The sequence below is a fragment of the Etheostoma spectabile genome, chromosome 7 (genome assembly GCF_008692095.1).
Source record: "Etheostoma spectabile isolate EspeVRDwgs_2016 chromosome 7, UIUC_Espe_1.0, whole genome shotgun sequence".
NCBI classification, from domain to species: domain Eukaryota; kingdom Metazoa; phylum Chordata; class Actinopteri; order Perciformes; family Percidae; genus Etheostoma; species Etheostoma spectabile.
In genome coordinates this window covers 16,879,323-16,901,465 of record NC_045739.1, presented here as the reverse complement: position 1 = coordinate 16,901,465, position 22,143 = coordinate 16,879,323, and the positions used below count along the sequence as shown (strand labels likewise).

The window sequence follows — 22,143 nt, the reverse complement described above, 5'->3', positions numbered from 1 at the left end:
GAGAATTGAGAAGAAAAGCCATGCTCTGCTTTTTAAGAAGACAAACTTACACTCGTTTATGAAGCCATTTTGCAAGAAAAAAGCATTAATTAAACAGTTATTAACTCTAACAAAGTTTATTAAAGTAAAATAATTTTTTGGGGATGTCTTCAACATTACGTTAAGGATTAATACTTAAACTAAGTACTGTAAAAAGTACTGTTTTTAAAAATGTTTACCTTGGTGATCCTGTTCCATTAGTGATGACTGTGTCTGCAGAGGACTCGCCACCAAATGACTTTGACTAAGGACAAGAACAAAAAAAAAAGATTGTCACAGAAGTACTTTCTCAACAGCTTATTAGCATTTAAAAGACCTGCATCATCCACGCAAATTCAGCATCTTGTATTTCTACCCTTTTTTCTACTTTAAACACATTCCTTTCATTCCCATCAACTACAGGGGATTTGGCAGGAGAAAGTGAAGACTGAGTAGTATAATCTATCTGTTGCAGACAGCATGCATGCACACACACACGCGCACACACACACACACACACACACGCACACACACAGATGGTGCTGCTGAGTCAGTGTGTTTCACACTTGAGAGGTGATCTCATACTCTGAAGCCATTTCCCCTCAGGGGAAGAGAGGAAAGAGAGAGTGAGAAAGTGGAAGAGCGGAAAAGGACATATGCAGATCATGTCTTTAGTTTCAGTACAGATACACTGGTGGACTTTTCAAACTTCAACTCACTAAACTGCAGACCAGGAAACTAAATATACACTAGTTCATTGATTCCCAAACAGGGGTACTTGTACCCAAGAGTATAAATTTATGTACTGTATGCTTTCTTTTAATTCTAGTTTCACTATAAAACAACCCCAACATCCTATGTCAACTAGAAATGTGTCCAATTTAAAAATAATTCACATAAATAAAACTGATTTATAAGTAAACATCAGATTTGTAACAGTGAATAGCTCTATCTCAGGTCCAACTGACACAAAATATCCAACTAATTTTACAATTACTGGCCTGATGGGGGCATTATGATCAAATGTGAGAAGTCTTTGAAAGGCCCAACAGTATTAATACAAGTAAAGTAGGCAGTAGATGAGATTTGTGGGTGACAGAGCATGACCCAGACAGACAGAGTGGAGAATTGAAGTACAGTAAAACAAGCTTTGGTCTCCTGCCAAGTTTCTAATGCTGGACACGGCCATTTAATAGCAGGAGTGAGATGGGATCAAACTCAACAGACAGGAGGAAGGAAAAGGAGGGCAGATGAACGAGAAGGGGAAAGAAGGAGGACAAAGACGCCCTCAGACTGAAAACCTCAAAGGAAGAAGCCACAGCAGACAGAGTAGAACTAATGGAGGAGCACTGACCTACTAACCGTGTATCTGGATCTTTCACTCTGTATTTGTGGAAAACCTAAACTCCTAACTAATGACTACTTTAAAACACTGATGCAATCCCTCCCAGACATGTTACAGCAGCTTGGCAGTGACTTTGCTGGTGTATAATCAGCAGACAGACCATGTTTTCCTGGTGACCTAACCTTATTATGAAACTGCAGCTCGGCCACAGTAAGACAATAAAACCAGACACCAACTCACATTATGGCATTAACAGCTGTGTGTTACTGTCAGCATCAACATTTTTGGTCTATTTTTACATGTCTAGTAGGGCTGCAACAAACAAGTATTTCCATTGTTTGTTGATCTGTAGACTATTTTCTCGAATAGTTGGTTAGTTTCATTACAATTCAGAAAAATCTGTGAATTCATCAGATGAAATTGGATGTACTGGGCGAACCAAGGAACACACATCTGATCTAATGACTTGATATACTTTAGATGTCCTTATCTCAGACATACAGCCTCATTGCATCAACCCAAGCTCGTGCTCCTTATCCTTCTTCCATCTTGACATTCTCTCTCTCTCTCTTCTTCTTTTGCTTACACACACACACACACACACACACACACACACACCACACCACAACAAACACACACACACACACACACACAACCACAACACACAACAACACACACACACACACACACAACACACCACACACACAACACAAACACACACCACACACACACCTTCCCTGTTGTGCAGTTGCCTCTGCCAGCCTCTGCTCCCACTGAGCTCCTCTGGGTGAACCTCCCAGCAGCTAGCTTCTCTCGCCCAGTTCCCTCTCCGATCTGAAGCTGATTGGTCCACAGGCAGGTCACAGCGGGAAGACAAGAAGAAGAGGCAAACGTCAGAGGAGGAGGAAAGAGATGGATGGGAGTGCACACTACCATAATATGGTAAAACACAAGTCTTGAACAAGCACACAAATTGAATTACATGCTTTTGTCTAAGTTTTTTTAATTGGAAATCTTGTGCTTTTACACCATGCAAATAATTGCCTTTCAAGCCAACTTTTTCCATTCACAGACACCTTTACCTGTTTAGTAAGGTCCATCACAGCTGCGTAGGAGTCGGCCAGGAGATGCTGGTGTTCTTCCCGCTCCCTCTTCAGCGCCACTTTCAGGTCTGGAGGATCCAGTGCATCAGTGGCAGACAGAGCTGCTGCTGCTGCTTTGCCTGCTTTGGTCTCAAACTGAAAGAAGAAAGGCATAGAGATCATGGTTATTATCAAAATGACACCCACGTTTCCTAACATCCTAAGTATGGGTGGTCTTTATGTGGAGATCCTTTTTTGGGCATACTGTATACTTTCTGCAATATCATTGGGTCCTCCTTAGTAAAGACGGTGGACAGCTTTAGGTACCTTGGTGTCCACATCACAGAAGATCTGACCTGGGTGCTTCATACTGACTCGGTTGTGAGAAAGGCATGACAAAGTTTGTTTTACCTCAGACACCTGAGGAAATTCTGAGTATCCCCTCAAATACTTGGCAATTTCTACTCCTGCATCAATGAGCATGATGTTCATGTTGCTGAAAGGGTATGGTATGGTATGAACATAGTGTGGAAAGAAATGCTCTGCTCCCGTCTTTCCACTTTGAAGATCTCTCTCCATCCTTCTCACCCTTTCACATCTCTCTCTACTGCTTTTCATCTCTATTTTAAGCTCTCTCACCCCTTTTTCACCGCTCTCCATAAATTGGCCTGCTGTCACAGAGCCGTAGGTGGGATTGTTTGATTTTTTATGAGCTCTGCTTTCCCCTTTCCTCTTTCTGAGCCTCATAGTTCACACAGCCAACACTACCAGCCCCATCAATCTGACACACACACACCCACACACCACACACACACACAACACACACACACACACACAAACACACACACCACACACACACACACCACACACACACACACAAAACACACACACACAACACACACCCCACACACACACCCATCAATTCTCTCTCAGTCTGGCTCTTTGGCACTGGCGTCCATATATAGTGCTAATGGGACTGTCTGGCAACCAATCACAACGTAACTCACACACACTTATCCCAGCTCCGTCTCCTATGGCAACAGAGCATTGCACATTAGTGATGAGCGCAGCCTAACTAGCGCCACGTCTTAACGAGGTTTACTGCCGAGGCGTTTAGAGGTAGGCGATTTTACTGGATGACTGGCATTTATTGGTGACTTACTACTCACCATTTAGCAAGTTCAATTACTTCAATTTATTCAACTAAAACCATGAATATAGAAACATAGATGTATTAACTAGGTTTTAACAGAATAATCTCAAGAGCAGAATTCAGGGCCTGATTAGTTTACAAGAAAAAATTGTTTTGGCATATAAAAAACAACAACAATCAGGCATTGATTCATCCTCAAGTATCTATACAGAAGCCATTTTCCTAGACATAGAAAGAGACAGAATGTATTGGTAAAAACACAGAGCCAAGAGCTACTAGCAATGTTGTGGCAACAACCACACATTAAACCCACAGGGGGCTTTAAGTGATGAGAGGGAGGTAAAATGTGAATGAGTTCATTTTACTCATCATTAGATCTATTGGTGTTATTGTTGTTATAGTACCAATTAGAGAGTGTATGGAAATTACTACTCCAGCTACGTGTTTCAGCTACTGTCATCTTCCTGTAGTACATTTTGTATTTAATACTAAATTACGAATACTGCCTGAAATGTGATTAGCTGTGTATGTGCTTAAATAGTGCTGACCTATACACAACTAAAATCACTGTGAATCAGTTATTTAAAAAACAAACTATGAGAGTGAATATTTTACAGTAGATAGTAGACACAGGGACTGTACTGTAGTATGCTGTTGTTGCACATGATCTGTAACAAAAAGTAATTGTGTATAACAATAAGACTGGTTAGTGTAACAGCGACCCACAGGGTATTATGAGCTATTTTGAGCAGCATATCATTTGCCTGCAGCATATGTTTACTACAACAAAGTTGACGTTATAAGTTAATGTTTTTAGTACGTAATACCGGCAATCAGCTGTTAATTTTAGTGCAAGCAGAAACCACAACACTCCTGAGAGACAAAATGTGTGCCAGGTTTATAAATAAAAACGCTGCCTAGATATTATATAATGCATAAAGATGTTAAATATAGCAAAGCTGACTGCGTGGCATGCTGTGTATTTAAAACTGAAGCTCTGAAATCCAAACTCAATTTCACCTTTTTTCTGGAAATGCCTGTTAATAAATATTTTCTAATATGTGTAAACAAACATTAAACTATTCAGAACAGCGTTTAGCCCACAGAGGGTTTCATTATTTTGCTAACCAGAGATTTATATTCTTTTCACACAGGGATTTCACACAGGGTTGATGGATCTTTTTTATATACTGTGTGTTTACTACAAGTACATTCCAGAGGTCTGAGATACAGTATAATACTAGGATTTAATCTCTAATTAGTCATTACAATTATTGGAACACCAATCAGAAACAGAGCTGCATGTGAAAAAGGGAAATGATGAACCAGATTTACAGTTCAAGGTTTAGAGTTTAAGGTGGAAAAAAAGTCTGTTGGTTAAAATGAAGTTTTAAACTCCAATTAAAAAGTTACTCCTAATAAAGTGTTACTGTGTCATGGCTTACAGTTTTCTACCTAAGGATGAAACTTTGGTTTGTTGTAGCTAAAACTATGATTAGATTTTTTCTCTTACCTTAAGGAACAGAAACATGCTTAGTTGCTTTCTTGCTTGTTAGATAAGAAGAAGCCTGGAAACCGATAGCTTAGCTTAGCATAAAGACTGGAAGCATGAGATAAACTACAACATGCAGGTAGGTAAATTTTGGACACAGCCAGGCTAGCTGTTTCTCCTGTTTCCCCCTGCATTTAGCATACAGTTGTGGAAGAGGTATTCATCTTTTCATCCTACCCCTGGAAATAAAGTAAATACATATTTTTCTTAAACCAAGCGGTTTAAGCCTAACTTTAACAAGACCTTGAATGCAGAGGTGTGAAATCAGAGAACATCTATTTGTGTGCTTATGACTTCAAACTATGTTTGGAAAGTAACCTGTTTTTTTTTTAACGCATGAGTACTTGTTGCACATTGAGTTTCACATTGAGTTGCACGATGACATTTATATTGTCCGAAAAAATTTTTTCTCTCTGCTCGCCCCTTTATCTTCATCAGTAGAGTGGATTCAACATGTGATAAGTGAGCAATCAGAGCTTCCAGCTGTCAACGACAGGTGTTTGTAACATCCTAACATCCTACAGTCAGGATGGAGGACTGATTAAGGGGAAAAAAGGAGGCCGTGTTGTACTACACGCTTTCAGGGCATTGGATATCGTTTCTACTTCACTGACAGTGTTCGTTTATCAGGCTGAACGGCGAAGATAATTTTCTGTCAAGACGTTTGACAGGTACGACAGTGTTTGAAATTGAGGTGACTTGCTCAACAAAGCAACAGCTGGAGGATGCGCTGCACGCTGCCAGGACGCCTTGGCACTGATGTGGTTCGGCTGGTGAATGTACACAACACACACACAAACAACACCACACACAAACACACACACACACACACACAACACACACACACACACACACACACACACACACACACACACACCCACACACACACACACACACACACACACACACACACACACACACACACACAAACACCACACACACACACACACACACACACACACACACACACACCACACGGGCAAATTGATGGCATACTTTACAGGGTGCACTTTTGGTAGAGAAGAGATTGGTTCCAGCTGTGGCATCGAGCCTGAGTACTGAGTAGTAAACCCATAAACACCCCTCCCCAAAAAGAACAACAACAACAGAACACACACAAACACACACACACAATACAATACACACACGCCACACGTTAAATGGGGCAGAAAAGACAACAAAGGCAGTAAAGTGCTGCACAGTGTGTGTTTCTGTTTCAATTTAACAAAAGTTGTATTAAAGTTCAACCCAGTCAAACTTAATCAGATATATTATCATGTTTGGGGACAGCCAGCATTGTTGCACAGCTCAACGTGACAAACTGGTTTCACGCTAAATGAATCATTGCCAAATGATTGAATTCTTTGATTAGGCCACACAAGTTTTTCCGTAAATTTAAGAAAAATAGAGTGTCTCATCTCTTTGAAAACGCCACTCGCGTCTCCTATTGGCTGCTAACAAGAGCTGCCAAACCAATCGGAAGACAACTGATCTTGCATCACAGCAAGGGCAGAATCCCTCTGATCATGACGATGATTAATGACTCCGTCAGTGTCCGAGTGTCTCTGTGTGTCTTTGAGTTGATATTCACGAAATTAAATTGAATTTTACTGTTTCCATAAGGCATTTTTCATTCAATATCACTTAATTCAGATGAAAACGTGTGGATGGAAACAAAGCTCCAGAGAGGAGGACAGTTCGAGAAGTAGAAAAATGACAAACCCCACACATTATTCTCGTTTTATCTGACTGTTGCCCACCCGGTCTACTATAGCTTTTCAGTGACATGCAAGCGAGGGGCACAGGCTTGCAAGCAATAGTCACCTGGATTCAGATGAAACTTGTTTATTTTGTCAGGCTTGGTGGAAGCTTTTCGTCAATCGACTTTTCTGCAGTGGACATTGTGCTCCTGCACTGATTTATAGATTCAGGCCATTTTACCTAATCTTCCCACTGCCCTGATTTTACTTCCCGTCCTCGTTTAGCTCTGCTCAACTTTCCCAGCCTTTTGAGTTTCTGAGTCTTACATTCAAAACTGCAGATCAACCAAAGGAAACTAGTTCATCTTATTGCCTTAATGGTTGTAGAATATAAAATCAAAAGAGACTGATGCATTTGTACTATGTTGCATCAGTCTGCATCTTATTATACCCATTAAAGTGTGTGTCTCCGAATAGACTGCACTACAGCTCACATTGAATGGAGCAAAGGATTTGGGCAAAGTTTAGTTTTTTGAGTAACGTAAAACTCATGTTGATTGTTTCAAGTAATGTATAAAGTACCACTACTACCTTCAAATCAAAGCCTGGAATAAAAAAAAAGTTCTTATTCATTAAAAGTTTAAAACTCATCAGCTCAACTAAGCTGCTTCATCGTGACAGTGTGGCTGTAGTTTGATCAGAGTTGATTGACAGCGGCTTGGCAACATGGATCCTAAAACCTGACTGGTGCACAGGAATATGTGAGATCCCCTTTATTCCAGAGTCATATCCACTTCAAACCAACGAGAGGAGCAACAACTCCACAAACAGAACCCTTCATGTGAAATAATCAAAAGATTTCCAACTTGGCTGAAATATTTGTGTTCACGTAAGAGCCCGTTACTCATACTTAAAACAACTTTTTCCTGTCACAATTTACAGAAATACTTCTCACCTGTACAATGAGGCTCTTTAGTTCAGTCCTCTCAACCTCCCATGATGCTTTGGCCTTTGCGAACTGCTGGGTGAGTTCTTGGGAGCCTTGTCTCTCCTGTCGCAACTCTCCACTCAGATCCTGCAGCGCCACCTTCAAGTCTGCCAAGGTGCTGCTCACGGCACTAGACTACAGAGAAAGACACATGTAAGGGTGTGTGTGTGTGTCTGTGTGTGTGTGTGTGTGTTTCTCTACCTACCTTGATAGTTGGGCTGAGTGGTTGTTCTTGTGCAGCAGCCCTGTTGTCAGCCTGGAGAGTGGGGCTTGTCAGATTTTCATCCTCCAACAGCAGGTAGAGGTCCTTCAAGCTGTTCATCTAAAAAAATCAACAACAAAAAAAAATCACAGAGCTAGATCATCTGTCAATCAATTATTTCAGCCTCTTATACTCAGCTGCAATTTCCTAAGACACATTTGAGTTTCCATCCAGCTACAATATTCAAAATTCAGTGCAATACAAAATATTTAGTCAGTTTTACTTCTGCCCAAGTTATTGGATTTCCACATAGCAGCAGATTCAACCTCCAAAGATTTTTTCTTAATGCTTGCGCTGGTTAAAAACCTGAGATATCATTCCAACATTTTTGAGGACAAATGGGAGATAACTTTTGAGGCTTTGACAACAATTTAGTACTGATTTAAGATACACAGCCTAGCTGCAAAATGAGTAAATCAATAAATAAATAGCTAAGGACACATGTGAACAGTGTTGACAGTCAACTATTGACTCAGCATTTTCCTTTCTGCCCCTCGTACCTCCAAGATGTCTTTCCACTCTGTGTCCTTCCTGCAGCCCAGCCTCCATTGTTTGAGGAAGCAGCGTAGTTTGAGGCTGAGCAGTAACAGGGCCCGTTTGAGGTGCTGAGACTCCTGGACCAACAGTGTCCTCTCCTGGCTCCATAGCTTCTGCTGAAGCCGAGCCTGGAGGCCCAAACTCTGCAGCTGGAAGTCCCGACGGAGCAGAGCCTTCTGATGCTCCTCCTGGAGCTGAGAGGGAAAGACAGTTTGAGACGGGATAATCAGGGAGGACTTGATATCAAGATGTTTCGTTACTCAATCGAGCAATTTCAAGAGAAAACAACATGCAATAACATTGACTCTCCAAAAACCCTATCAAAAACTGTTTATCCCCAGGTAATTTTAGCTTGACTGCAAAATACGCGGGTTATTCTTTACATTCTACACAAAGTGGTGTTTCAGTGTGTCTGTGTGAGTTTGAGGGTGTTTAGTTTATTAGTTTATGTTCAGTGCTGCAAACTAACCTGTGTGAGTTTGAGAGTGGTTTCTCTCTGAGCCTGCCTCCCAATCTCCAGCTCCGCCTGAGTTCCGAGAGCCGACTCTTTTGCTTTGGACAGACGAGCCTGGAGGTCACAGGACTGGACGGGAAAATATTAGGGGACAATATAAGGAAGGAGGTAGAAAAAGAAAGAAGGAAAGGAGCAGTGGATAGGAAAACATCAGTAGGTAGGAAGCAGGCAGAGATTAAAGAAAAGAATGAGAAGCAGTGATGGGAGGAGCAGCGTTGAGGGAAAAGAGAGTTAGACGGAAATAAAAAAAAAGGACAAACAGCAGTGTGGGAAGCACATAACATGGCAGTTTTGTGCTAAAACACCCTTTAAATCACACCTCAGCTCTCAGCTGCAGCACGCTACTGTAGCAAGCGCACGTATGCACGCACGCACGCATGTACACACACACGCACACATGCACACACGCTTTCTCCCATGCCTCATTTGGCTGCTGAGTGAGTGCAATCCATCGACCCACCACTGTACCATTAATGTCCTCTTTCACCCTCCACTGGGCTCAGCCTCTGCCCTCCATCACCCTCGACATCACCAGGCCGCTCACAGCCTCCAATGTCAGCCAGAAAAACTACTCTGACTTCCAATATGACTCACTGTTATGAAAACATTAAAAACTGTAGCAACGCAAGGTGTGAAGAGTGAGAGCATTCAAATACACTAATAACATCATTAATAATACAATATATGCATTCTACATCCATTTATGGGTGTGGAAATGAGGCTTGTGTGTGTGTATAAAATGTGAGTGTGTGTGTGCGCAGCTCAACAACAAATCAAATTTCTAAAACAGAACCAGGTGTATGTGTAATTAGATGAAAATAGTGCGTATGCATATTTCTGACTTTTTTCAACAAAAGACACTACCGTAATGACAAGAGGCGAGGAGAAAACGGCTAAATCAGCAGGAGCAGTGCATATGGGGCATCTAGGCCACTGTGGCCACAGGACACACAGTATCATTCTTTGAGGGGCATAAGGCCGCCGTGAAATTCCTACCCTGGACTGGAGGCAAGAGGAATAAACTTTTCCATTGAATGTAGCAAAGAATGAGTAGCAGAATTATGCTGTGCATGTTAACACTGGGTGTACAGTATGGGCTGCTGTGTCACTGTTCTGCTCTGTTGATCACTGCTACAAACACAGTTGAATCTCTATAATATCTGAATGCCTTGTTTTCTTTCTCTTTCATTCTATTTTAGTTTCTCTCTCTCATTCTCCCTGTCAGGCTTGAATAAAGATGCAGACATCCACATACACACACATCCCTGGTTACCGAGGAGACACTCGAGCAAAAGGTCAACCAAACAATGGTCTTTTCTTCCTATCAATCCCACAGCTGACGGTGAAGTCACTGTTTATGTTTGTTTACAACACTGTGTTGCTAGCATGAGCACGCCACCACAGTACCACATCAGTAACTTCAAGCTACAGTGTGTATGTGTATGTGTGTATGTGTGTTTGCGTGCGTGCATGTGTGTACGTGTGTGTACATTAGAGGCCCTTATTGTCATGGAAATGGGTCAGTTGCCATTAAGACCATCTTTGCTGGCAGGAGATGGGATTTACAATCAGCCATTTACGAGCCATTAACACATCACCAAAGCTCTATACTTGAGGCACATGAAGACAACTGGGAAAACTCCAACCGCTGAAGAAGACTGACAGATGCAGTTCAAAACTAACAGAAAAAGCTAGTTTGTGAGAGTGACAAGAGCGAGAACCAAAACAGTGAAGTTATTGGCTGAAAAACCAAAACAATACCATGAAAAACACTAAAAAACAGTCTGTAGAGCTGACGGGAACTGCAGAGATGGCTGATAATTGCCCCTTTTCTGTCACATTTACTGTCAGCTTCCTTAGTTACTTTATAATCTGTATAATCTCCGACAGGCAATGAGCAGACAAGACTTTTGGTTTGCCCTGAAGGCAAAAAGCCTTAGTGTTTGGCTGTCTGTGTATTGTATGTGTACAAGACAAAGTGAAACACACAGCAAAACTTTAACTTCAGGCACAGGTGTGTATGTTTGTGCCTATCATGATGTGAATGGTTTTGATTTGAGACTCACCAGTACATCATCTGCCTCGTTCTCTCCCTGTTCCCGCTGGTTGTCTTCCTGCTTTTTCGTCTCATTGCTGTCTGATTGGCTGTTCTCCTCAGTTTGTCCTTTTACCTCCGACTCTGATTGGTCCCTATAATCAGGCTGCTGCATGCATGCATGGGCAGGTTAATGAATAAAACCAACAAACACACAAACAAACAAAAAATCATAGACACGTAGGGACAGGGGAGGAGGAGACGTTGTGCCACAAAAACAAAAAGGAGGGGAGTGATAGAAATGAAAGATAAACAAGACAAACAAACACAAGAGTAAGAATAAAAAACAATTTAACCAAAATGGCGTCCATCCATATGACAACAGTGAGGAAAATAAAAAATGAAAAACAAAACAGAAACAGTTGAGTGTGGATCTCACAAGACAAAGAAAAGGATGTAGAGGAAAAAGAGCTTGACCAGAGAGGAGAATGAGAGAGTGGAGAAAAAAAGGAAAAGTAGGATGGAGGGCAGAATCAACGGCTGAGAGAAAAAGGAAACGGAGGAAGACATAGAAGAGTGGGAAGAAAGGGAGAGTTGGGGAGAAACAGCAATGGGAGATAGAGGAGGGAAGGAAGAGGGAAAAGAGGAAGAAATAAGACGAGAAGGAGTAATGCGGTTAGGATGAAAAGTCAGAGCGACGGGCCGACGATGCAACCAGGTGAAGGAGGAGAGGGAGAAAGAGAGGGGAAAGGAGAGGAGAGGAGTGGAGATGGGGAAGCAAAGCAAGGACAAAAGGAAAAAAAGGAAGAGTGGAAGGATGAAAGGAAAGGGAGTGGAGGTGAGCAAGGAGAAGTCAGAAGAAAGCAGGGAGGCAGTTAAGGACATGACGAAGAGGAGGAGCAGACGGAAGGTTTAAAAGGAGGGTAAGGGGGAATTGGAAGTGCAGAAACCGATGGTTATGGTGCCCGTGCAGAGAAAAAAGAGGGGAGGAGGGGACAAAGGGATGGGGAGAGGGAGGAAGGAAAAGGGAGGACAGATCGGAGGGGTGTTGGGACTCAGAATTGGCCTCTAATGGAGTCTAAACATTAAAATGTTTAAAACTTTGTAAAATTTCATCACAGCCTCCTCCAGACAGGCACACTAAATTAGATTAGATTAAAATAGAAAACACACAATTTTACTTGCTGTAAATGCAGTTTCACCCAAAAATTATCAATCTTAAGTCAATTAAGTCTACTATTGAGTCAAAAATCTTGTTTTTGTTTTATAAACAAGTAGGTAAAAAAAAATTTCAAACAACTTCCTGACAGTTGAAATGTTGAATGCGAGGTAGAACTGTGACAGCGGCTGTCTGACAGTCGAGTGGAATTTCAGTCTGTACTGATTCCATTGTGCTTTTAGAACTGATCTCATACTGAATTTGGACTATTATATAGTTGAAAATACAGTATATGTTTGGATTAAAACATAAATCACTGACAATCAACTGTCACCCAAGAATTTCCCAGTGGAGAATTTCAGACAGAAAATGTGATTTATGAAGTCTGATTGAAAATCTATTTAGACCGGGCTCGCTGTCTCTTTGGCTGTTTTAAGAAATATGTATGTGTGTTTGTGTGTGTGTGTGTGTGTGACAACAATTATCTTAACAGGGGCCATACAATACAATACCTGCTAGCCTCGATTATGATGCCACATTCAGTTACACCAGAAATGTGACAAAACTATGGATATAAATGTAACTTTAAATGAAAACAGGTAAGAGCAATATTGTTCAACTTCACTATATGTAGCCTAAACTGTATGTTGAGTTGGTTTTATGTATGTACGTATGTATGTATGTATGTATGCATATATAAATGGTGCTGTATGTGCTTTTAATAACCCTACTACCTACTATTTCAATGCATACAAACAGGCTCCATTTGAGGCCTAAAGCAGCATCTTAATATCAGGTTAGGTTAGGAAACAATTTACCAGCATGCAGAGGAAACGGGTGTGTGGAGAGGTTTACACTGGGAGCTCAAATCTGAATTCATCTAATACATCCCTACAGTTTTTGTTTTTACAATTTGACATCTGTGTTACGCGTAAAGGTCTATTTGTCTATTCACAACAGTGTTGGAGGCATGTCAGGTTAATTGAGTATAAGAACTGGGCAGACAAAAGAATTATAAACACATCTGAATGAAGCTTTATCAACGTCTAGTCACAGAGTTGCAGATTTGAGCTTTTTGTGTAAATCCATTCTCCACTGTGAGGAGAAACTAAAGCAGCACGTTCAGATGCGATTGGGAGTGTTATTCAGCCAAATTAATGGTTAGGCACTGGACCAAACACAAAACTGAAGAATAGAAAAACTAACCAGTGACAAGCGAAAATAAAAAACAAAAGTAAAAGCTTTTATGAAAAAAAAAATAGACTGAAAAAATGAAAGAGACAGAGTGAAAGAAGTGAGAAGTTGGAGTGTGTTCCTTGTCCTTTACCTTTTTCACGGCAGTGTTCAGTCCATCCTGTTTGTCTCCACAGCAGGGAAGGGAGGAGCAGGGTGAGGCCAGAGGAGATGCTCCTTCCACCTGAGGGTCCCTCCCACCTGCTGGGGGTTTACTCTGGCTGTCTACCCGTGCCACAAAGGCCTGTAGTTGGGTGTGTAGGGCTTGGAGCCTGCTGGTCAGAGCACCAACCAGGGGCCGGTCCGCCAGATCGGACAGCTCTGAAATCTGGGGAGCAAAAAATAACAGACTTTATCACATAGTCACTCACTGTTGGCTTTGCAAATAGTAAGGGGTGGTGATGGTGCAGTGGATATGTCAAGTGCCTTTGGTGTGGGAGACCTGGGTTCGATTCCCACTTCTCTACCAACGTGTCCCTTAACAAGACACTTAACCCCTAGCTGCTCCAGAGTCGTGCAACCTCTGACATATACAGCAATTGTAAGTTGCTTTGGATAAAAGTGTCAGCTAAATGACATGTAATGTAACTGTGGGGCTTGTTTTTTTCTCATTCGACTTATATATTTTCTCTTATCATGTCCACATATTTCATGTACATGTCAAGTACATACAGAAACCTAGGGTTCTAGTAGATGAAAAAATACTTAAAATAGCCACACAGTGAATTTTTCCTCAAAGGTGACAGTATCGTGGAAGAACAACCCTAACCCTAACGCCAACCAGAGGACATGTACCTGACTGTGAGGCTGAGGTTTTTCCGACTCGCACGGCTCTGCTGCCTCGTTGCTGCAGACCTTGTGATAGATGGATGGGGAGGAAGATAGGCAGTTAGACTCGGGGGAGGTCAGGAGCTGTATCGCTGTGGAAACCAAGCGAGCCTGGTCCCTCATAGCCAGCAAGGCATCATGGTCCTTCTGCCCCGGGTACCCAGGGAGTGAGGTTGTTATGCCAGCGTTGTCCTCGATCTTCTTTTTCCGTTCCTTGATCTCCAGGGTGTCGGTCTCCCCCCCTAGTGGCTCTTTGCGGTGCGGAGGGCTGACGGAAAAACAGAGAGCGCATGTTTAGGACTTCTCATGTTGGCTTAAAGGTTTGGACTGAAAGTTCATTCTTTAACTAAAAGTGCTCCAAAAATTTTGATTTTACCAAAAGCTCCAGCACAGACACAAAATAGACCTTGTTATGAGATTGTTTTGTCAACTTGTTTCTTCATCAAGTTCATGGATGTGTGGAGAAAATCTCTTTTAAAATGTTGGATGGGTTGCCATGCAATTGTGTACAGACAATCATGTTGCCATGGTGTCTTTATTGAAGTGCAACGAGTTACCAAGAAAGTTGTTGAGCTGCAAAAAATACTATCGCTGAAGCATTTCCATTAGAGAACCACACTGTAGAACTTGTAGAAAACAATGTAAGGAAAATGAAGACTTAAGACTACCTTGGGAGGCACTCGGCTGAGTCTCCAGCCTCTGCGTCAGTCTCCAAAGCCAGTCGTAGTGATGAGGAAGAGGAGGAGGAAGGAGCATGGAAGGAGGCCAGATCACAGCGCTGCAGGTTGGACAGAAGCACTCGGTTCTCGTACTGCAGCTTCTTCACCTTCCCGCTCAGTTCTCCAATCTGAAGCCTCGCCAGTCTGATCTCCTCCTCCTGGGCCGGGGCGTCTGTGCTGATAAGCACCGCCCCTTCCTGTATGGAGTGCACCGGGCTGTCGCTGAGCAGCCCGTCTGTCAGCGACGCCAAAGAATTGGACGACATCGTGGACGTTGGCGGCGGGAGATCAGATTTGTAGCGGTTTATCTCATTCATCAGGAGTTTGTTCTGTTCCTCCATCTCGATTAGAGACCTCCGCAGCAGGTCGGCCTCCTCCTCAACAAACTGGAGATGTCTCTGGAGCTCCATGACGTTTTCAGACGAGGCCCCTCCCCCGAGAACCATGGCTCCTCCTCCGAGGCCCAGACCGCCAGCACCAGCGAGCTCCTGTGGACCATCTAGGCCAAAAGAAACAATGAGAGGTCAAGCACTTGAGAAGGCAACAAAGGAAGAAATTAAAGTGTATGAAATAATAATCATGAAAATATCTATCTATCCAAAATATGTCTGCAAAGAGAGGAAGCACATATGATCTTAAAAGTGTATTACACCACAGAATTTCCACTTAGCTATTGCTGCCTGTTGATTTAAGATTATTTCTACCGCCAGATAAGAGGAGCTCATGCCTCTGTTCAAGTTCATTGTCATGTGCATTTAAAAGTACAAAGCACAGAGAGAATGCAATAAAATGTGCTTTGCCCTGGCCCTCTCTTCTCATAAATAACTATAAATATAATTTAAACAAAGTAATAATATGTAATAAAATGACCTGAATAAAGAAGCACAATCTAATATATTGTAACAACATAAAAACTATTGCAGCCATAGCAGAAATGGAGAAAAATAAAACATCATAACAACTCTGAGAAATGAATTATAGAAATGTAAAACAGGCCGAGATATAAGTTTAAAAAGTACCTTGTGGTCCCTTTATGTCTTCCATCTCAGCTCGGAGCCCCCTGTTCTCCACCTCCAGCTCCACGATGCGTCGACTCAGCAGGTTGGCCTCCTCCTCCACCAGCTTCAGGTGGACTCGGATCTCCGCCTCGCGGGTGTGGGGGGAGTCAGCAACCTGAGGGGGATTCAAAAAACAAAAAGATATAACTAGAGGAAAGCCACTTCCTTCCTCACCTCCCACCTGTTCATTCACACACATTATACATAAAAAATACACGGCTGACCTGTATGACTGTTAACATGAATTATACAAGTGCTGATAGGTATTCTACCGTTTTTATCTAAAGTTTTACACCATGGTTGGAAAGGACATATTAATATCATTATCAATAGTAATAACAATTATTTTCTGCATTACCAGTCCTGGATTATATAATCCTCATCAAAAACACAAAAGCACAGAAAATTTGATATAGTAACTAACTGACTATAAAGTCAGAAAAACAATTTGCTGCAATCTGTTTGCTGTTTTCAGCATTCACTGAAATGGTTCAAAAGTCAGTTGGATTTAATGAGCTTTGTGGAGTGTTTTAGCTGTTTCTAAAACAATATACAGATGATAATAGATATGCACCACTGTAGAGTTTTCCCAGGCGTTTTTGGCATTTAGATTTGATCTGGGTTTTGATTTTGCAGCTCTCAGGCAAACATTAAGAGATAGAGTGCTAAATGGTAAGAAAAGATGGAACTCAGGGTTTATATTTTCATTAAGGTGTCATCAGAAAACACTTCTGTGGGCTGTATCACAGCTCTAAATATAAAATCCTCCTCCATTGTGCTGTAGTTCTTAATTCTCCATACAGTGATCATGGCCGTGTTTACTAACCACTACTAATTTGGTCAATAATCACTATCTGACCATGACAATGATCCAGAAGGAGAGGGAGGAGAAAGTGCAGATGGGGAAGCAAAGCAAGGACATAAGGAGAAAAAGGAAGATTGGGAGGAGGAAAGGAAAGTGAGCTAAGGTGAGCAAGGCGAAGTCAGAGGAAAGCAGGGAGACAGTTAAGGAGATGACGAAGAGTAGGAGCAGACGGAAGGTTTAAAAGGAGGGTAAGGGAAAGATGGTGAAGTGCAGAAACCAACGGTTATGGTTCAGTCTGTACTGATTCCATTGTGCTTTTATAACTGATCTCATACTGAATTTGGACTATTATATAGTGGAAAATAAAGTATGTGGATTAAAACATAAATCACTGACATTCAACTGTCACCCAGAAATTTCCCAGTGGAGAATTTCAGACAGAAAATGTGATTTATGAAGTCTGATTGAAAATCTATTTAGACCGGGCTCGCTGTCTCATTTGCTGTTTTAAGAAATATGTGTGTGTGTGTGTGTGTGTGTGTGTGTGCGTGTGTGTGTGACAAGAATTATCTTAACAGGGCCCTTACAATAAAATACCTGCTAGCCTCGATGATGACGCCACAGTCAGTTCTAGTATCTGACGATAACAAACATCAAACAAATGTCTTGCTCCTGTATAAAATGGCTCTAAAGCAAATTTCGTTCCTCACCTCCTCCCCGGTGAGGGAGATGTTGACGTCTCCGTACAGCGACCTGTACTTGGCCAGCTCCTCCTTCATGGCATCGCTGTCCTTCACCAGCTTGGTCAGCTTCTTGCACATCAAGGCTGACTCCTCTTTAGCAAAGTGGAGCTGACACTTCAGGTCTGAGCTGTCCTCCTGCGGTGACATGTGGGAAAGAGAAGAGAGCACCGAGGTGACATTGAGTCAAAAACTGCTTTATCACAGAGAGGCTGACATGCGCACACATCTGTTAACATGCAAAGTAAGGTTGCCCTTTTAGGCCTGTAACTAGTGATTCAATTATCAATTAATAGTCCATTATATGATAGCCATTGAAATATTTGTATTGAAATATTTAAACTGATGATTGAAATGTATCCTTTTTTTTTAGGAACTTCTTTAAATAAAAAAGCAACACATATGTAGGTTCTAGGTTTTGCCAATTGTATCACTTGTGTAATGAGTCATCTTGGCCAGACTTTGGAAAAATATTCAAAAGATTTATCAATAATGACAATCGTTATTTGGTGCTGCCTGAACTGTTTGAGTAAAAAGAAGATATTGAGAGGGGAACCTGAGGTAAATAGAGACAGGAATGGTGCTGATGATGGGAATAGTGCAAACCCTCACTAAGGCAACTAGTAATTTCTATATCATTTAAAGCAATTTAGTATTGTCAAATGAAAGAAAATGAATGATTCAAAATGTTTCCACTTGCGTAATTTGTCATAATTCTGTATAAAAGGGGTAGAAAAATATTTCAAAAAAGAGACACACAACTAGACATGGACTTTACAGTGAAGCATGTGATAATTTTGTTTTTAAATTCATAAAAGGCAATCTGTAAAGTTGAGTATTTTTTAAACTATAGTGAGGTTTGGGCATCATTGCTGAGTGTCATTTGAAAACAAACAACAATCAATTCCAGTCCTGCAACTCAAGTGGGATGAATTGGTTTTTCATTCTATTTAAAATCGCCTTGAACATTAGAAATGATGACAAAGCTTTATTTGACTAGCTTGCGGCTTTCAGCTACCAAATGGTGAGGTCAGAGACATGCTGTGTTTGTTCCCTGAGAGGATTTTACAAAAACACACACAAAGAAAACAGAGAAACTCTAGAAAACACTCATTAGTGGTTTGCCTCAGACGTCATACAGCATATGAAATGAATATTTACTAACTAACTTGTACAGAAAATACAGAACTGTAAAACTAAAAATATCTGAATAAATGACAAATTAAGCAGTATCATAGATACTGTGGTAACTTAAATGTGCAAAATTAAATATATTTGTATTCATAGCATGACTATGAGAGTTTGCACAGCAGCCACTGTGGCCTCAACTAGCAGTAATGGGATTATGGTAGGACAGTAGCACAAGTAGAGAAGTATCATAAAGTTAGTGAAGTGACTCAGTAACGTTGGTAACAGAGCACAATATATATCTAAAGTTTGCTAACATTAGCAACCATTAGCTTCAGGTCCAACCAGACCGAGTAGCAGAAAAAAAGTATCAAAGACAGTATCAAATTGAGCAAGGGTTCGTTTTATTGCTTATGAATTAAACCTTCGGTAAAACAAAGAATGTTTTATTTATCTTTTCAAAAGTAAAATTGTCTCTTTTTAAATACTATATCAAATGACTCATCTGTCAATGGGGTAACTCAGTGATGAAATAATATAATTATCACCAACTCTGTGACTCTTTGGAGCACTTTAGTGTCTTTTAACATATTTTTTGTTTGGGTTTTACGGCACATTTACTAAATGGTTTGGTCTTACTGCTCAAAAACAAGTTCTTCACTTGTTTTTATGTAAAAAGCTCTGATAACCCCATTCTACACTACGCTGGATTAGCATAGTGAAGCATTTAGCAGCTAAAGATCCAAGAGTTGTTAAAGACTAAAACAGATCTAAAAGAGTGTAGATATTGGACTTATATGGCATATGTGTATAGAAAACACCTATTAGATGGCCAGAAATGCAACTCCAGAGGCTGATGTGGCTCTGTGTCTGCTGGATGTGTAAATAGGCAACTGTTTTGTGCTACGTTAGCCAACCAACTTTAGGAGGGCAGTGTTTGTCAGCTTGGTATATTTCTTCCCCTTAGTGTATAACGCTCTCAGTATAAATAAAGATTGATGTATGCTTCTTTATCTTAAAGTCAGCTGTAACTACAGCTGACCTGAGATGAACTTGTGCCCCTCATTCCTCAGAAGCAGCTCTGTGGCTCTGTGTTACGGCCGGTGGAGCATTCCCAACCACATTGAGAGAGGCAAGAGCTGGTGAATTTACAGCCATTTATGGTATGTGGCTGGGAGAGGAAGCCTGGGCTCTTGTTAGCAGATGGGGAGAGATATGGTGGTGAGAGAATTAACTTCAGCGCCAACCCCCTTCTGTGGGGATGTGTAAGTGCTGTGGGTTTTTAATACGTATCTCTATGTAAAACCTGAGCTGATGCAAACTCATTAGTACCTTTTTTTTTTTTTTTTACAAAGGGGGAAACAGATCTTTATTTAGCTGTGGAAATAAAAAAGGGAGGGAGACTTTGGAAAAGTGAAGTTAGAGAAAATGTGGTTCTGTTTTTAGGCGTGAATAAAAGCAGAATGAAGAGGACGTAGAGATTTAAAGTGCGGTGTCGAGGCCTGATCTGTAATCCAAGAATAAGCAAAAACTGTGTATGCCAGAATTACATTAGAGTAACTACACCTGCAGGACAAGATGGTGGACAGAAAATAGAGAGAGAACAGGAACTGCTGATTAATCTGTTCAAACTGTGCACAGCTTGTTTGGACAGATAGAGTGTGATACCCAGAGGAAATAGGTCACAGACAACAGAGACACGTAGACAGCACATGAGCTGTGAGGCAAGGCACACTTAAAGGATCAAACAAGATAGATTTCCAACATGGCAGTTATGGTCGGTAGCCAGGACATGAAATTAACAACCGCCCACCTGCCAAATACACACACACAGTCACACAAGGTGGATACAGGAAAAACCGTACAAGATGACCTAAATTGAGGTGAAATGACAAGTCAAAGTCCAATAAGTACTTTATCAAACTGTTTGAATGTGTGTCTCAGGCTAGGATAGGAAAGCGTGCCCGTTTTTCACCTTTGTGAGGCAAAGAAAGTGACTGGTAAAAAGTGACAGTGGCGGGTGGATTTTTCTGTTGGTGGCCCCAGACAACTTTAACATGTCTAGTCTAAAACTTAAATGATGTTTGAAGCAGAACATTAGAAGAATAAATGTCTGCTTTAGAGAGGATTCACAGTAAAAGTGATAATTAACTGCTGATGAACTTGAATTGGAGTGTCGCTCTCCAGAAGCATTATGCTGCAGGAAATGCTTCTGGATGTTAAATGGAGTTCTTCTGTGTATGAAATTAATTGTTGCAAAGTGATCACGTTTCCCTTTATCAAAACTCTACAGTATATGTCCTCATGAGTGGCAATGTTGATGGAGAAAATAAAAGTGTTGTTGCATAAATATAAATGCAGGTTTCTGAATTACTTATAATTTAAAACGAGTGCTGCTCTGTTTGACCCACTCAATGTCAAAACATGGAGGTGGGAATAACAGTCTCAGTTCCTGTGGTCCAATCTCACCTACAGTACATGCAATTTCTGCTGACACAATGAAAAGCTACTATGGAAATATGATGATATTTATGATCTAGATGACATATTTTAACTACGTTTTTAATTTTATCTGCGTCACTGGATTTGATTACAAGGAAACTTGTATTTTATTATAATTGTAAGAAATATTGAGTAGTGTAACTGTACAGTTCGTACAGAGAATTCAATTGCTAATTATTTTACAATTGGGGTTATTCTTTGTAAGTATTTCATGTAATCATAAAGAATATACTGAATAGTGATTATATAAAGCAGAATAGCAAAATAACCTTTGATAACAAGGAGGAACTTTAATTATATCTGTGAAAAACTGTTTAAAAAAAAAATCCAAACAAGCTTCAGGCAGCAGGATCTACAACCTTCCCTGTGTGTGTGGGTGTGTGCGTGCGTGCGTGCATGTGTGTTAGAGAAATGTCACTCACTCTCTCTAGGTTTAAATGTCTTAATGGTTTAGTTGCTGAAACTGCAGTTTGTCTTATTGATTTGTTGGACCATCTAGAGGAAAACATAGGAGTGTATGTGTGTGTGTTGTTTAACTACATTTGTGGGGTCCAAAAACTCGGAATATATAACAGCATCCAACAGCTTTGTGGGGCCAAAATGCTGAACCCTACACATTAAAGGGCTGTTTGAGGGTTAAGGCTTGGTTTTAGGATGAGGGTTAGAATTAGGTTAGGGTTAGGGTAAGGGGCTAGGGAATGCATTCAATGCGTCAATGACGGGTCCCCACAAAGACAGTGAGACACACAATGTGTGTGTGTGTGTGTGTGTGTGTGTGTGTGTGT

General features: G+C 41.0%; 1 protein-coding gene across 2 annotated transcripts in view; it reads right to left on the bottom strand.

Annotated features, from left to right (window-relative positions):
* The window catches only part of mtcl2 (microtubule crosslinking factor 2), a 116,639-nt gene that overhangs the window by 12,320 nt on the left and 82,176 nt on the right, over positions 1–22,143 (bottom strand). The window contains exons 6-18 of one of the 2 annotated variants that reach the window (XM_032519950.1): positions 17,699–17,866; positions 16,145–16,298; positions 15,075–15,624; positions 14,374–14,674; positions 13,673–13,906; positions 11,218–11,355; positions 9,107–9,220; positions 8,601–8,831; positions 8,044–8,160; positions 7,806–7,973; positions 2,446–2,601; positions 2,096–2,203; positions 219–283 (exon numbers count right to left, since the gene is read on the bottom strand). In XM_032519950.1, coding sequence (XP_032375841.1) covers positions 219–283; positions 2,096–2,203; positions 2,446–2,601; positions 7,806–7,973; positions 8,044–8,160; positions 8,601–8,831; positions 9,107–9,220; positions 11,218–11,355; positions 13,673–13,906; positions 14,374–14,674; positions 15,075–15,624; positions 16,145–16,298; positions 17,699–17,866 — 2,504 coding nt within the window. The remainder of the gene's footprint in view (positions 1–218; positions 284–2,095; positions 2,204–2,445; positions 2,602–7,805; positions 7,974–8,043; positions 8,161–8,600; positions 8,832–9,106; positions 9,221–11,217; positions 11,356–13,672; positions 13,907–14,373; positions 14,675–15,074; positions 15,625–16,144; positions 16,299–17,698; positions 17,867–22,143) is intronic. The other variant, XM_032519951.1, reaches the window with a different exon arrangement.